This window comes from Cyanistes caeruleus, chromosome 3 (assembly GCF_971803275.1).
Source record: "Cyanistes caeruleus chromosome 3, bCyaCae1.hap1.1, whole genome shotgun sequence".
In the NCBI taxonomy this organism is placed as follows: Eukaryota; Metazoa; Chordata; class Aves; order Passeriformes; family Paridae; genus Cyanistes; species Cyanistes caeruleus.
In genome coordinates, this window is record NC_141703.1 from 14417576 (window position 1) to 14434532 (window position 16957).

Sequence of the window (16957 nt, forward strand, 5' to 3'; positions counted from 1 at the left end):
TGGATCTCAACTCCAAACTTTTCTGCTGAAGCAAGCTCCAAACACAGAGAAACTCTTCAGGAAGTTGCTGGACTGAGCTCTAGGGACTGTAATATGAAACAATGAATTTTGTGGTTGTAATGGATCAAACCTAATGGCAGTAGGCAAATCTGTCCTCTGAAGAATAACAGAATTACAGAAATTCTGCTCTACAGGCTTGTCTTCAAAGACACTGCTGGGGAGAGGTGAACAGAAATGAGCCCAGTTGAGAGAAAACAGTCATTGTTTGCCCACTCTAATTAAACAATTCTTTGACCTGGAAATAACATTTCTTTTGTCGGCTAATGCTACATGGTGTTGGCAAATACTGAGAAGAATTCACAACAGACACAATTTTAATTGGAAGTGACTCAGAGACTAGGTTGACCAAAGAGCTTTTCAAAACTTCTTCATGGGGGAAAGAGTATGTATGACAGGCAGGAAACAGACAACATGACATGAAATATTCCTGTGTGGTCTCCAGAAGGACTATATGTGTAATCCTTTAAACCTGAGTTAAAAGCGATATAGGACCACCCTCAGCTATAAGGGTAAACAAGCATGGAAATACTGAGAGAACAAGCTGAACCAGAGAGACCTTCACCATGGATTATGGCTGGTGCTGCTCATGAGCATGCCCAAAGCCAGGAAGTGCCTTTTGTGTTTTGTTTTTTTTTAGAAGACTTGGATACAACAGAAGTAGAAGACTGGTCAAACTTGAGGAAATGATCTTCTAGGTAAATTCCATCTTCTTTTCATGAAGAAAATCTTACAGTTTTTGGTCTGTGATGGGCAAGAATAACATTCAGGAATATTATGTTTCCTCAAGAAATGTGAATTCCTAATAGAGATCTTAGTCACCAGACTCTTCCCAACAAGGGCCAGACAAGGAAGCAAAAATGTTGCACTATTAGAAATTACATAAGGGAATAAAACCCCTCATACATAATAAAGAAGAAACATTGCAAATTTGCATGGCAGTACTGACAGGGCCCTCCATTTCAACCTTACATATCAACTGTCCAGCAGAGAAAGGGACTCTAGAGCATAATTGGCCTGCAATAAGAAGAGCTTAAAAGACTTAATACCATGTGTATTGAAGCAACAGTATGAATTTATACTGGATAATATTAGATACTTCTTACAGAAAGAATGCTAATTTAAAGCATTACTCACTGTGTCTGACCCAAACAACATGCACTCCTAATCATCCTTCTGTTTTAGTTTTGACCAAATCTCTATCACTGAAAGTTTACTTATGATTATAATTCTTCAAAGTTTTGCTATTCTTTAAATACTGAAAACAAGTGGTATATATAGCCTCAGTATCAACAAAAATGTTTTTTCTAGGACATTTTAATTTAAGGCAACAGTTAGATTTAACAGAAATAAACCATAGAGACTATTTATTCTAAGTAGCTAACCTGGATATACTTTTTAAAATAATATGTCATCTAGAAATGATCTTCTAACGAAAATATGAAATAATTACTGATTCTCCATAAATCAGGGCTACCATGACAGCAATGCAAGCCTACGCAGAAAATAATGCATGCATACTTTTAGAATGTTATTGAAACATTGTTTTAGTGACACTCCTAGAGAAAGTATAGTCATAGTACACATTAGTACTACAACTCCCGTATTATGTTGTGTGTTAAACGTAGCACCACTCTAAAAAGTAAAGTTTCCAGTGGGCAGAAAGATCAGGCTAAAGAATTAAGCATTTCACTAAAACATATTCCTATTTCAAAGCTCACACAGTAGAGGAAGTAGAAATTAATTTATTTTTTTAACTGTAAAAAACAGTTACATTCTGATGGGTCATATTTGGGGAAAAAAAACCCACACTAAACCTCTTGGCCCCGGCTAGTCCTGTACAGTGCAATGCTAAGTCTGAAATATTTAGAAGTTGTTCCATTGGAATGCATGAAACTCTACAATGATACAGCAGACTGCCTGCTACCCAAGCCAGGATCCTATCATTTTAGGTCTTGTGTTTTTCCAAAAGGAACATAAGAGCATAGATTGCATTTGCAGCAAATCTGGTAATAAAATCAAACTTCTAGCTTTCAAATTAATTAATTCAGTGCACAATTCCAAGGGTAAATCACTTCAAAATTCTACTCCTACATGTGTAAGCAAACAGGATTTTCACAAAGTAACATCTTAAAGAAGAACTATCTCTTTAAATGCAATAACATTATTTTCTGGCTTCTGAAAGACTGGCAGGTTCAATTCTTCTGCAGAATTACCGCAGTGGGAAACACCAATGAAAACTCCATTGCTCCAATGTATTGAAAAGAGAACATCAACTGTTCTTCAGTACCAATAGCTTGTATTGGTAAAGTCCAAGAAAAGGAATTCTGAACAATTATAAAACTCTATTCTTAAAATATGTTGCTGCATTTGAAATAAATATCATAAGACATAATAGTGTGTGTTGGTAACACAACTGAACAATGTCTTCCTCTTAAATGGCATGAGGCCAGAAGTAACAAATGAAGAGATCATATTTTGGGCTTAAATGAGAGTATATGTATGAAAGTAACTCCTCACAGAGTATCAAATTAAGAGTATGAAAAAATAAGGACTGATAGTTTAACTAAAAATATGGTATCCAAGAATGTTAATGGATTTACACTACCAGATTTCATCACTGTTTCTATAGCTCTTTTGTACTTAATTTCAGTGCTTATTCAGAAAAGTGCAATGCCTTCCTAAGGAGATACTTCCCAAGGTGTTTGAGGTAAAATCACCCTGAGAGTTTCAGCTGCCTGTGAGGAACAGATACCTTCCACACAGGAAGGGATAGTAATTTAACACTTCAAACTTCTTAAAACCCATCTGCAGCTAATTTTTACCATGCCACTCAATCTGTCAAGTAGGATGTTGATGATTTTTTTCATTCTTTCCATACTCACTTCAGGAGCAGAATTACTTTTTATTTATATACGATGCCCAAAGGAGAGTCACAGTGAATTTCAAAGTAAGGAACTAAAATTTTAAATGTTACTTAATTTAGGGCAGTCAAATGAAAAAAATAGATCAGGAAAAAACTATGTTGTCGTAACACTTGTGGCTCAGTAGTCATGGGAATCTGTCACAGATACTTGGATATTAGGTGTGATTTAAGCAGTCATGCTAATATTCCAGGCAAGGTGTTGGAACAAGGTGCACTAGAGATTTTACAATAGCATTTTGAGACATTTACGTGCTAGGAAAATGCAGATACCTGGTTCCTATGACTAACCTGAGTAAGATCTGTTCAAGAAATAGCCCTTTCACACTTTTCTGAAAAAACAACCACGTCATATCACATATGGTTTCTATTACATTCATAACTCATTGCACTGTGAACATTTCATTTTAGGCCTTAATAGTCCATGTCTCTACACTGGCTTTAACAAGAAATGGATTCTGTTTTAAACAAATTAACTAAGAAGCACTTCAAAACCTTGTACCAGCAGGCAGGCAAAGGAAACCATATTAGAGATTGTTTTTGCTAAATTTTCAATAAATAATACCAACCTGTGTACTGAAGATGCATGGGGTGTCCTACATAGAGCATGTCAATATGGGGTGGATGCTTTACCCTGATTAGCCTTGTTTGGTTCTCCAAAGAAGGAGTCACACAAAAGCTTGGAACAAAGTCCTTATGGCAGTCCATGTTGGTTCGACAAACTTTGCTGGCTTCAATAACTTTTCGTGCTGGCAGACAGGCATACTGCAAAGGGTATTTAATATCATTATGAAAGGTAAAGGTATTTTCCAGCAGATCACAATAAAAGAACAAAATACTCCTTTTTAAGCAAAGAAACGCTTCTCTGTTATAAGCCCATAAAGAGCTAAAATCTGACTTTTTTCCCTAGTTTTTTGTTGTCAAGTCCTGACGACTCTCTACCTGATACACATTCAACCTGTCATTCCTTGTTCTGTAGTGTGGAAGAGAGGGTATGCACATATACCAAAATACAAGCAAACTATTTCTAGAAAAGTACACATATGCACAACAAAAAACCATGAAATCTTAACATAGGTCAGTGATTTCTAATGGACAGAGCCTGTAACAGCATCATAGTGACTTATCTGTTCAAGCTGAAGTTTCAGCAAATAAACCAACAAACCTACCAGGTATGTGGTAGCTAAGAAAATGTTCTCAAGATGAACACAGGACTCAATGCACTGCTGTGCCCCAACCCCTGCCTATAAAACTCTTTCACTCTCTAAGTCTGACAGACCAGATCTTTCTTGCTCCCCATAGGCCAAAGACACTACAGCAGAAAGGAACAGGAAATTAGTTTTCCCTTTCATGTCTCTTAAAATCTCAGTGACACGTTTCCTTTTGTTCTAAAAACAGAAGCAAGGAATCTTAATCTGCTGTTTGCCTTAGGAGGAAAACCAGAAGTAATTTCTACCTTCTCAGCCTGATCATTGCACTCCTCATGAATGCATGAGTGTCAGACCCTCACCATTAACTTTGATACAAATTCCCTCCATTCTAATGAGGGAGAGAACACACTTTCAAAAACTGCTGCATAGCACTGCAAAGACCATTTAAAAAAACTGTTCAAAAACTCACAACCATTCTAAGGACACTTGAAAGTCACAAGGTCTCAAGCTTCCTGATGCTTTTATTTCTATCCTGCTCATAAGTAGCAGCTACAAGCTTAAGAATGCCCAGGCTCAATGGAATAGTGATTTATCAAATCTTGCTGCCACTGCTGTATTTCAAATGGACCACTGGAATGTGTTCAACTCTTAGTGGTTAAATACCACAAAAACACCCTGGAGTGGCAAGTTTACCACTGCAGAAACTGTAAACATATCAGATTTGGAAAAAAATTATCTGAATTTCTTTGGGTATTTATCACTAGAGTCAGAACAATAACAAACTGGTATGTGTAGAAAAGTTTACACAGTTGATTCTTGTGCTCTTCTGCTTTTAAAGAGCCAACAGAAATACTCCATCACCATCAGTATGGAACACGTATGTTAACAAACACTGATGTATTTTCATAGAATCATAGAATGGCTTGGGCTGGAAGTGACCTTAAAGATACCTCATTACAACCCCAGTCACGGGCAGGGACACCTTCCCCCAGACCAGGTTGCTCAAAGCCCCATCCAGCCTGGCCTTGAACACTTCCAGGGATGGGGCATCCACAGCTTCTCTGGGTAACCTGTGCCAGGGCCTCACTGCCCTCCCACTAAAGAATTTCTTCCTAGAACCTAATCTAAACCTGCCCTCTTTCAGTTTAAAGCCATTCTCCCTTGTCCTACCACTACCTGCCCCTGTGAAAAGTCTCTCTACAGCTTTCTTGCAGCCCCCTTAGGCACTGGAATGCTGCTAAACACTTTTATAAGAGAGTAAGTCAAAATCCTGAGAAACTTTGTTTCTCTATGACAAGAAAATCAACATGGTTTAAAAAGATTCAAGTACGGCTCTTATTCTGAGAAACTGGGCAATCTCTAGGACCTTCTCCTGAATGCTTTTATTTAAATTTAGGGAGCAGCACTGCTGGCTTCAGACAAAATAACTGAACAGGTAGTCCAGGGCTTTGCTTTCCCTGTAGTGCTCAATTCCTTTAAAGAGTGAAACACCAAAATAAGTAATTTCACCCTCTTCTCAAAAGTTGTTTTTTCTCACCAGTATTGTGCATCCAGAATACTGAAAATGACTGAGGTGTTTTTCTGCCTAAAGGAATGAAGTATCTAAGTTTTTTTATGATTCTTTCAGAGACCCCCTGTTTTATTATGGGAAAAATCATAACCAATATATTGTGGTTTTTTAAGCTGTAATTGGAGAATACAGGCATACCTTTATTACAAATTGGATATTCTTAAACACTTGAGTATGCTGCATAAGTGTCAGTAAATATTACTAATTTAATGTAAAAACAATTAGATTTACCAAAGAGAATTAGTAGTTTAAGTAACTTACCAGATGGCTGTCCAACTTACTGCTGTATGAAAAGCAAATGTCTGTGAGGCTGTTGTTACTACAACATTCAACTGTGCCATCAAGTCTCCTGTAGACTAAAGAACATAGGCATAGAGCAAAGAATATTATTTGCTGAGAAAAATTAGTCTCTGAATGAAGTAAAGCAATCATCCTACAGCCTTCAAGAATTGCAGTCATTCACACAGCCTAGCAGAGGCTCAACTAAAAATAAAGCTTCACCACCAATATGTGTGAATGTCACATGATTTCAGTCTTGCCACATACTGATTTTTTCACCTTAATAAATCTCCTTGAGATGCTGGGGATCTACCACTGCAATGTTTTAAGCATTACAAGTTGCAAAACACTTTTATATCCATTGCCCCTAACTTGCACCAATGGTTGGCATAGAAATTTGTTAGCTACTACAGTACTGATTTCACTGGCTGGCTATGGAAATGGCCAAGACTCAAAACATACTTTTTTAAATCATGAAAGCCTTTACAAGACTCAGATTATGAAAGCTTTCCAAGCCTTGAAGGCTACAGCAGTGAATAAATGATGTTTTAAACCATGATTTAACTAGCCTAGAAAAGAACCTTCGTACATATGTTCTGGAAATGAACTAAGCCTAACTTACTGTCCAACAACAGCTTAAACATACACAGACACCGAAGAATGGTCACAGTAAGGCTCTGTATCACAGCAACTGCAGTCCCTTCCTCAGGGAGATCAAGCCTGTGATACTGGTTGCTGATTTATCACTGCATAACCTGCAATCCACTGACATGGAACTTTATGCCTGGGGCTTACAGGTGCAAGCACTGTGCCGTACAAACCTTTTTTCAAGTACCCTGAGGCTAAGAAACTACATATATTTTTGAAAAGCAAATGACCATGAAATTAGTTTCCTTATAAACTACATTGAAAACACTTTTTTTTTAAATTTCAAGAAGATCCTTAGGGCATTGTTTTTTCTCTAGCTTCAATACTCAGTTCACTCTCCATTAGTTTTATGGTCAACTAGATGGAATTCATTTGCTATATACATTTTTATCAATGCTCTGTATTTATGTCAAGTTATGAACAGTCAAGATCTTGATAAATGACAGCTGCTGGAGACCAAAGAGAGTTCATTTAATTTCAGAGGAATATTTCTCACTGCTGGAGGCTTATGACTCCGAAAATGCAGACAGACTGGTCTGATTAGAAGGCAGTAGTGTGGACAATGGGCTGCTAACACAATACAGCAACCAGGCTTGGAAGCAATATTGAGTCTACAGCACTAAGCCTCTAGTATTTCAATCTAAATAGGATTGGTCCATCTGCAGAATATGCAGTTTTATCACCCATGATTCCGAAATTGCACTTCAGAGAACAGCAGAATCTGAGGATATATATATACCTAAAACATCTGAGAATCGGCTCTTGCCATCCCTGCCCAGCTGAAAGCATGGGCCAAAGCTGCACTCCTCTTCAGAAGCATAATCCAAACTGTCAGACCTCTAAAAGCAGGTTCTTACCCATTTGCCACTAGTTTCCAGTTCAAATATTTATCTTAGTACCAGTTATAGGACCACTTTCTTTACATACTAAAAAAAAATAAATTACTTTTTCAGACTTACAAAAGCACTGTAGTGCATCAAAACCATGGACAGTCAAGTTGCCTGACCTCCTGTTTCTTTCCAGGATGATGGAAAAATGCAGTGATAATTTTAAAGCTCTGAATAACATCCTACAGGCTTCACTCAGCAGCAACCCCTTACCTCTGGAATTCATTTTCCATGAATGCTTGCACGAAAGAAATCTTAGAGATCTTCAGGGCATGTCACAAGACGCTCAGCCAATTTAACTTGACTGTTCTTTTTTGTTCTACTCTATTTTTGTTTATTGTTCTAGTTTAGTTCAGGGTTTTTTTTGGGGTTTTTTTTTGGTTTCCTGGGGGTAAGCCCTTACAGCAACAAGCACTCTAATGTACAAAAGAAAACAGAAGGAAGTAGACTGACTTCCAGAAGCAATATGTGCAATCCAGACAAAATTGAGTTTATGGGCAATGACATAAAACCCTATAGGGAGACAGATCCAAAGAAGGGACCATAATAAAGCACATCATTGGGTTAAATCCTACAATATGCAATTTCATGCTGATCAAAGCTGTGAGGTAACATGAAAAATACATCTGCAAAAGAACACTGAGTTGATCCATTTTACAGAACTTAAAACAGAGGAGATAATTGTACTACTGCTAAGTTCTGCAATAACCTGAAGAAGCAAATTTTATTATTCAGATCATACAGGGTATTTGCACAGGATGACTGAAAGACAAGAGAAATTCCTCTACCTAGCCTTCCCTCACTTTCAGATTTCATAAAACAGCATGGCACATATTATATATATGTATGTATATATGTATATATGTGTGTGTGTGTATTATGACACATATTTTTATATATATATATATATATACACATATATACATACATATATATATATAATATTATATATATATAATATATATATAAATAGTAACTGCTTAAGACAGGACTGCAGATTTGACTTACAAAAAATCTGACCGTAACAACAAATTCTAAATCCAAAATAGTCTTTAAGACATGATAAAATGAAAATATAATTAACATACAAAATAATGAGGAGAGCACCTTAAGTCATACCTCTAGCTGGAAAGCTTAATTGCTGTAGGGTGGCTGCACTTACACAGTAGCCGACCTGTGACTTCTCTGAGATGTCTCCCAGACAGGAATTCCAGTCTTCCACATTATAAACTGGGCAGTCTTGTAGGTTAGTGACAAGGTCTCCCACAAAAAGACCTCGCGGTCCATTGGCAGGAGAATCCTGAGAAGAACAGTGAAGTCAGTCATATCAGTATTGTTAAAACCATAAGGATTGATTACAGTTCAACTGAATCCTATGGAATCTTTAGGTTCAGACACTAAAAAATGGGGGGAAGGGGAAGGAAAAGGAAGTCTCCAAGTGTCCTGGAGACATCTTCAAATTTGTGTAATTATTTTCATATAGGTCAAAATGGTAAGAAAACCCAGAACTTACTAAATTAAATTAAACTTAATACCCTGAATCCTGAATAGGTGTACCTATACTTTAATACCCTGAATCCTGAATAGGTGTACCTATACTTTCAAAGGTAATAAAGCATTATAAATGTCACTCTCTCCTGGGTTTTAACAATTGACTTTTAGATCCAAGAAAGAATGTATCCTTTCAGCTCTGCTGTTCAACTGTGCTGCATCTGGTTAACTCAGAAAAAAATTATTCCTTTCCAGAATTCCAGAAGTCTATCTCTACTTTGCTTCCAGCTGACCAAACAAGGAAATCAGCTCAAAATAATCTTTAACATTAAAAACAGATAGCAGTAACTGGAGTGATAATGCAGTTTCCAGTAGATTTGCTTTGTGCCAATACTGAAAAACAGTTAAAAACTCCCAGAAATAAACCCACAAATTCATTTAAAATGTCTCAACAGTTTTATAGCATGCTAATTAGTCTACCATTATTCCTACCAGGTTCCTTTATTTACTAATACTAAGATACTAATACTAAGAGACTGAAAGGAAAACTTCAGGCAAGAAGTTCAGTATATTAGATTCTGCAAAGGACTGCACGGACAAAACCTGACTGAGAAAATATGAGATACAGGTACATTTCAGGTCACAAAGCATGCAATATGGAAACAGCAAATATCCTTCTTACCTCTGCAACCTCAGTGACAAGTGCCCCAACACCCGTGTAATAGAAAGGGAAAAGAATGGCTGGCAGCAGAAACAACACCATGAAACTGGCAACACCAAGAACAAAATTATGCCACACCCCTAAAAAGAAGGCAAAGAAAATGTTTTTAAATGAACAGTAATGACAAAAAGCTGGTTTTTAAATGACCCTACAGCTGTCTTTAATTAACTTTCCTGAAATTATTACTGTAAGAATAAATGAAAAGTTAATTTATGAACATAGGCATAAAAGAAGAGTACAAAGATTACAAACTTTAGCTTTTATGATGCCACTTTGTAAAGGAGTTTTAGATAAACCTCTAAGCCCCTGAGAATTATACGATCAGGAGAGCAGTAAGTCCATTTCCAAGGTGCCACTCTACCAGATAAAGATTTCATGTACCACTACTCTTCTAAGTATGAGAAGGCAATGTACCCAGAAGAAAAACTGTGTTTCTCAATCAGCTATTAAAATATAGTTGATATCTACAAAGTTGTCTTCACAAATATTTTTTTTAATAGCAGAATGAAATGTATTATGTGTTACCTTCTACCACAATAACTGTTGAATTTAAAAATTTCAATAAATGGGCTTATTTTTTAATAAATACTGTTTGTCCTAGAGAGGAATATGCTTGAAATTTACTTACAATTCAGTATTTGTGATGGTAACCTACAATATTTCAATTAAAATTCTTACATGTATATGTGCCAAACAAATTTAGGTAACTATTTGAAAAAAAGCCTTCTTCTACAAGAAAATATGGACCTAAAAGCCCATCAAGAAACTAAATTGTACAATCAGAATTTTCTGACCTGTTGTTTTGGGGAAGATGTTTGCATTTGCCATCTCTGTGGAATGTGATTCTCCATAAGAAGCAATGAGCCACTACCATAAGACACAGTCAGCGTTCACCATCAAAGCTTTATGGCCTTCCACATTCAGCACTACACAAATCTTATTTAGTTTGTGTTCTCAGGCAGTTTTGCATGAACAATTCAGGAAAATTTTTCAGTATTGAAGAGCCTTTATTTCCTTCTTACAGTGCTTGTTCATCTTGTTATGAGGAGTTTGATTCAATTCTATACTTATAGTGCAGTTACACAATAGGTATTCAATTAAATATATTTAAAAATATATTAAACCTATCTTTCTTGCAGTGTATAAATCATAGCATATGGCAGACTTCTGTTATCTCCACATCTCACCTCACCATCTTTTACACTTCTAATGCTGCAGAAATAAGAGACATTTTTGGAGCTCTTTTAAGTGTTTCTTGCAATTTCCACTGGTAAATGCTTCTTAAATTTCTTTGTATAGTTTTAATTGTATCCCATGGAAAGACAGTCAGATAGAGGAAATGTTTCTGTAATCAGTTCTCCTTATCTCACGTACACACATTTATTTGCAACAAATCCAGACGTACCGAGCAAATATTTTAACTTTATTGTTTTAACCTTTTTATCTTAAAAATATTTTTTCATCTTAACAGCTTAACAAAAGACAAAAATGTAAAATGGAAACAACATTCTTTTCAATAGTGTGGCTGCCATACAGAGTAAGCTGAAAAAAACCCCAACCCTTAAAATACTAATAATAAAAAAGAGGTGATGGAACTGCTAGAGATTGACAAGGAATACTTTCAAGCAGCTATGGGCCTTGCTATCAAAATTGACACCATTTGCTGTGTGGAATACAGCAAAAAGTCTAAAATAAAAAGGTTTCAAATTCATCCCAGGTGATCCACAGAAAAATAAACATGCTCCAAATGAGAATACCTGTAGAGGCACACTTCCCAGTCTACCTTCCACTTCATCTCTCTAAAACAGCCTCATCCTTGGACACCTAATTACTTATATTTAAAAAGGGACAATTCACACAATCCTAAAACACCTTAAAATAATTTATTAATTATGAATTAATTAAAAAACAAAACAAAAACCATTTAACTCCTGTTAAAGACAACATGAGATGTATTAAAAATTATCTCAGAAATTAATACAAATATTTGAACTAATTACAAGAACGTGTTGCACAGAATCACTTTTCATCTATCTAGTAGGCATGGAATCATGCAATAAATATCACAAGTCTTACAAGAACACTCATTTCCTATTCTTGAGTACATGATGCCATCTACTGTACAAAAAATGCATTTTTTAATCTCTAGACTATACCTGGACTACAAAAAGAATATTTGGTACTGGCCGTTAGTCTAGCTCTGTTGCTTAGCTGCTATACAAAAATCTGAGATCATGTCTCTCTAAATTCAAATTTCTGAACACCAGGAGTAAGTTCATTCAACTGTTCTGAAAAATAAAAGAAATTGGTTGTTTACTGAATATGGCATTTTATCATTATCAAACATCCTAGTTCTGAAACATATCTACCATAAACTGTAAAAAAATGCATTTATTTGTTATACCTAACTGAAAGCAAGCCATTCATGCTGACCAGTCTCACAACATGTTTACTCTTGCCTTGTATTCCCCTATTTCAGGTTTCCTGAGAAACCTGACACATTATTACTGGTGTTTGCTTGTCATCAAAACATGCAAGCAAATATTTTCTATTACACCTCAGTATTCTATGTTTCTAGATAATGTCTCAGGAATCTCTGTAAAAAACCATTTTGAAATTCAGTGTGCTTTTTCTTTGAGAAACAGGGCTTCATAAAAGTTAGCCTATTGTAGTGAATGACTTTTGTTGATTCGGGTATTTGGAATACAGATATATTTACTTACCTAACATCTGTAATTATTTACTTGATTTATGAAAGCTTGAAAACATGCTTGCTAAAGGCTTCTCTATATGATGTTTTAGATAAAATATTCAAGAAATAACGTTAATAACTAAACATTACAACAGGCTGGCTGCTAGCCTGCAACAGAAAAACACCAGTATCAAGAACTGAACCAAGATGATAACTTTTCTATCTCTCTTTCAGTTCTTTGGGAGCCACCTTTGCCTCTAGAAATAATCACACAAGTGGTTGAGGCAGAACAACACAGTCTCGGTTTGACTATTCACAGCAACCAGGCTCTACTTCCCAGTTGCCAGAGACTTCAAAAAACATCAATTCAAAAACATCTAGAGGTTATCTGGTGCCATAAGCTATGATTCTCTTTGGATGTTTGTGTTTTAACCTTTATTTCCTCCTGATGGCAATATCAAAACACAGTGACCTGTATAATAACACAACTCACAGGTCAGTGAAAATCACTCACAATATTATTGAGAAATAGATTGCTCCTATTGCAGAAAACAATAGTGAATTGTTCGAGGATGTTGACTTGTGACATGAAGTCCTGTTCTCACAGCACCATTCTGGCTGACTATTTCCCAGCTTGCATGCTCCAAGGTTTTCCTACTTAGGCCATACAATGTCAGAAACATCCCAAACCACAAACAAACAAAACAGACAGAGGAACTTCTGCAACTGGTGCAAGAGCTCTTTCTAATGAGAGGAAGATCAGAAACCACAATTTTTCCATGACCTCACAACTAGAACTTCTTACACACAACCATTCTAAATAAGATTAAGAATTTAATAATATTTTTCATGACAGGAAATTTGCACTCATTTAAGATCCCAGAAACTGACATGTCTATCCCAGAAAGCAGCTCAATAAGGACAGTAATGATCAAATGATTTTCTGAGATGCCAACACAGGTTCAGAACATAAGGACCACCATTAGGTAAAGAGAAGGTTTGGTACTTATTAATTCTAAACCTTAAATATACAAAGATTCACAAATGATGCCTTAGAATAAGTAATAGTGCTAAGCAAAGATTTAATAAAAAACCACAAACTATTACCTGCACAAAATATCCTTAACTGCTGGACAGGAGATATCAGCTGCAAGTGAGTTGTGAAGAGGTCAACAAATGCTCCGGGATAGACAATGAAGATAAAAATCCCAAATCCATTAAATCGTACTTGTTCACTTGAAAAGAAAAAAAGAAAAGTGAGGAGGTGTAACTTCAAACAAACAAAACTGAGAGATAGCACAGATTTTTTGACAACAAAGAATGACTAAAATTTTAATTATAAAACTGATTTATTTTTTATACTATTAGTAATTGAGAGATAATTAAACTAAAGGATGTTGTCTGCAGTAGTTGTCACTTCTAAGCTGTATACATTTTTAAGTTTGGTAAAAAGATAAAGGGTAAGTTCCTTTTCTGTGTCCTGGTAACAGTAACACATAAAACACTTTTTAAAAACCTACCTAACTTTCATGTTAAGATGTATTTCACATTTGAGGTAATTGTTCTTTTAAGTAAAAAAATGTCACTCTGTAGAAAGCAGTTTCAAACTCATCTATGTAAAAATATTTGCAAGAAGCAATCACTTTCCTTTTAAAGAAACACTTCCACAGTTCTGGAATTTTTAATTCCTCTGTTTCTCCTAAATGGAACCTAGAGTACCTTGCAAATGAACAAAATGAGGAAAATATCATCTGAAAAAATGAAAACAAGGCAAGAGGTTAAAAAGACAAATGCTAATGCCCTTCCAAACCTTAACACTCTATGGTTCTATATAAATATATTAGTAGCTGACACTATTATACAAATAATACTTTTTTTCCAAGGGTTTTGCTATTACTTTTAAATGGAATTTTTTGGAACAAATAGATAAAGGTTTTTTGAAGCTAGAAATTGCATAAGAGAGACATGGCAAAATAAAGTTCCAAGACAAACCAGGCATGGACCAGCTAATCCCGTATCTTTACTGAGACAATGTAATGGGTCTAACAATTTATTTACATTTATCTATTTATTGTGTGTATACACCAAAAGAAGAGAAATAACTATACAAAATTATTCAGAATTGTCACACACTAATACTGTGGAGTTAACTCATCCCATGCTACCAATTAATAATAGGTAGTTTAATGCCTATTCAAGATTCCATGACTTGGGTAGAGGATATACAGGGAGGAACAAAAAGACTTGTTTGGTACAAGCCTTGACTAAGCTAAGGCTCAAATATTTGAGCTCTTATAGTTCACAGCTAATGCTTTCTAGAACTGAAGTCGGCAAAAGTGTATTAGATTTCAGGAAGGCTAAGTGACTTGCCAGAATAGTAAAATTTTTCCACAGCACAGTTTTTTAGTGAAGTTGAAACTCTGAGGATTTACAGTAACGGCACTATAGACCCAACCTGTGCTAGCAGGAAAATAAAAAAGTCAAGAAGAAAACAGCAGCAGCAGCAACATTAGCTGCCAGTGTACATTGGACCAAATAATTTCTCCTCTGGAAATAGCTGGAAACACAATTTTTTGACAAAAATATAACCCAAAACTGAATACTCAAAGCATTTGCTCTAGACCTTGAAAAAAGATATCACACCATTAAGATGCAATAATTTCTTCCTTTCTGCTTAAAAAGAGCTCTGTATTAACTCCTAGCTCCTCTGCAGCCTGCCAGCAACACATAGCAGAAAGAAAATTTTGTTGCTGCTTCCTGTGATGGGGTAAGCAAAAGGTTTATCCTCCACATAAAATTCCCTGTGAATATTTGAGGGAAGAAAGCTGAAAGGCAAGCAGAGCATATGAAACATAGAGAGTCTCAAACCACCTTTTTGAGTGAGAACCTTTGGGGTTACAGAAAAGGAATTATATGGGTTAAAATGCAGTCATAACTCCCTACACTAAGGAAAATCACAGAAACAACTTTGGGCTTTATCCTCAAAGAAGAGATAATGATGCTGTCCCGGAGAAATGTGGAGGACACCTGAACATTGGTCCCAGCAATCACTGCCTAACCTTCTTATGCTAAAGTGGCATTTAACAGTAATGACTAACCTGTCAAATAATTTTTGTGAAGTAATCATCATAGTTAAGGACATTAAAAATATAATCTTTGATCAAAACTAATACATCCCTGAGATTAACAGGGGCAAATAACATTTGACCAAGTTATTGCTTCAACCTGTTCATATCATATTTCACAAGCTATGTTTAAACAAATCAATTAAAAATCAATTTTAAAGTTTCACTGTGCAACAGTATGAGTTCTTTTCAAGTGCCAAAGGTGAAGAAATGAAATTTCTGTTTAAAAAACAGGGCCACTTAAAAAAAACCTGTTTTTAACCTGATGCTATATTTGCAAAGCAGAAGTCCTTCCTCATGGTATCTGTATAATAGACACTGTATTAAAGCCCTATTCTTAATTTGTACACCCTTACAAACTTCAAATCTAAGGAAGCTATGAATTACAGACTAAACAGACTCTCTAGATAAAACAAAGCAGTGCCAAACACATTCCTGGGTAAGTGTGTGCTCTGGAATACTTGGCTTTGTTGTCACAGTAGGTGAAAAGCAAAAAAGATTTTACCGAATAGCTGCCACCCCATGGCCGACTTCATGTATCACACCACTGATGAGGATTGCAGAGAAGAAATAGGTCAGCTGGCTGACCGGCAAATTGACACCAGGCACCTGTTGATGTGGGCATGACAACAAAACAAAACACAGGAGGAAAACAAGAGGTACAAAGATGAATCATTCCGCTCCTAAATTTGCTGCTCTCACTCATTTCTTCAGACCCACAACAGAACAAGAGCTGTTCTCATGCAGCACGATCAGTTTGCACCTTTAATTGACTTATTCAATGCATTTTAAAATATATTAATGATACACTCTTTTGTTGAAAGTTAAATAGCTCTCCAGGTACAAAAGCCCTCTCCCTGCCCTATGTATTCCCCACAGGTCCGACCAAATGTGTCCTACTCTATATTAAGCTCAAGAAGTTTATAAAAATGTACACAAACATCTATTCAAATGAAACAAGATTGGCACTGAGCATTAGTTTAAAATTTCCTGCAGCCATAGCTATAGAAAAGATCCACCGTTCAAAAGAAAATAATAAAAATTGTACGGCACATTAAAGAGTATGAACATAAAAAGTTCAAAATAAGTTGACAGCTGAACAATCAGTCTCTCCCTTCTCTTTTCCTATACAAATCACAAGATTATCCCAGTTTACAGAGTTTATAAGAAAAAAAAAGAAAAGAAGGTAATTTTCAGCTATTCTTCATGTTTTGGTAGTCTAGACATGGCAATTTCATCTTAAAAAAACCCACCTTAAAATGAGTATACTATTTTGATTTACCTAAGACATAATATGCAGGCCCCTCATATTCTTCCTATTGCTGTGGATCCCCACCATTTCCAGGTCCTTCACGGTACTTGTCATGAGACATCAACTGCTTCCAGACAGGTTTCAAAGTAGTCACTAGTCAA

General features: G+C 35.8%; 1 protein-coding gene across 3 annotated transcripts in view; it reads right to left on the reverse strand.

The window, feature by feature from the left end:
* MBTPS2 (membrane bound transcription factor peptidase, site 2) overlaps positions 1 to 16957 on the reverse strand; it is a 40508-nt gene that overhangs the window by 13564 nt on the left and 9987 nt on the right. For all 3 annotated transcript variants that reach the window (XM_086879908.1, XM_086879909.1, XM_086879910.1), the window contains exons 4-9: positions 16050 to 16153; positions 13527 to 13654; positions 9689 to 9807; positions 8635 to 8815; positions 5963 to 6057; positions 3550 to 3745 (exon numbers count right to left, since the gene is read on the reverse strand). In XM_086879908.1, the coding sequence (XP_086736034.1) occupies positions 3550 to 3745; positions 5963 to 6057; positions 8635 to 8815; positions 9689 to 9807; positions 13527 to 13654; positions 16050 to 16153 (823 nt within the window). The remainder of the gene's footprint in view (positions 1 to 3549; positions 3746 to 5962; positions 6058 to 8634; positions 8816 to 9688; positions 9808 to 13526; positions 13655 to 16049; positions 16154 to 16957) is intronic.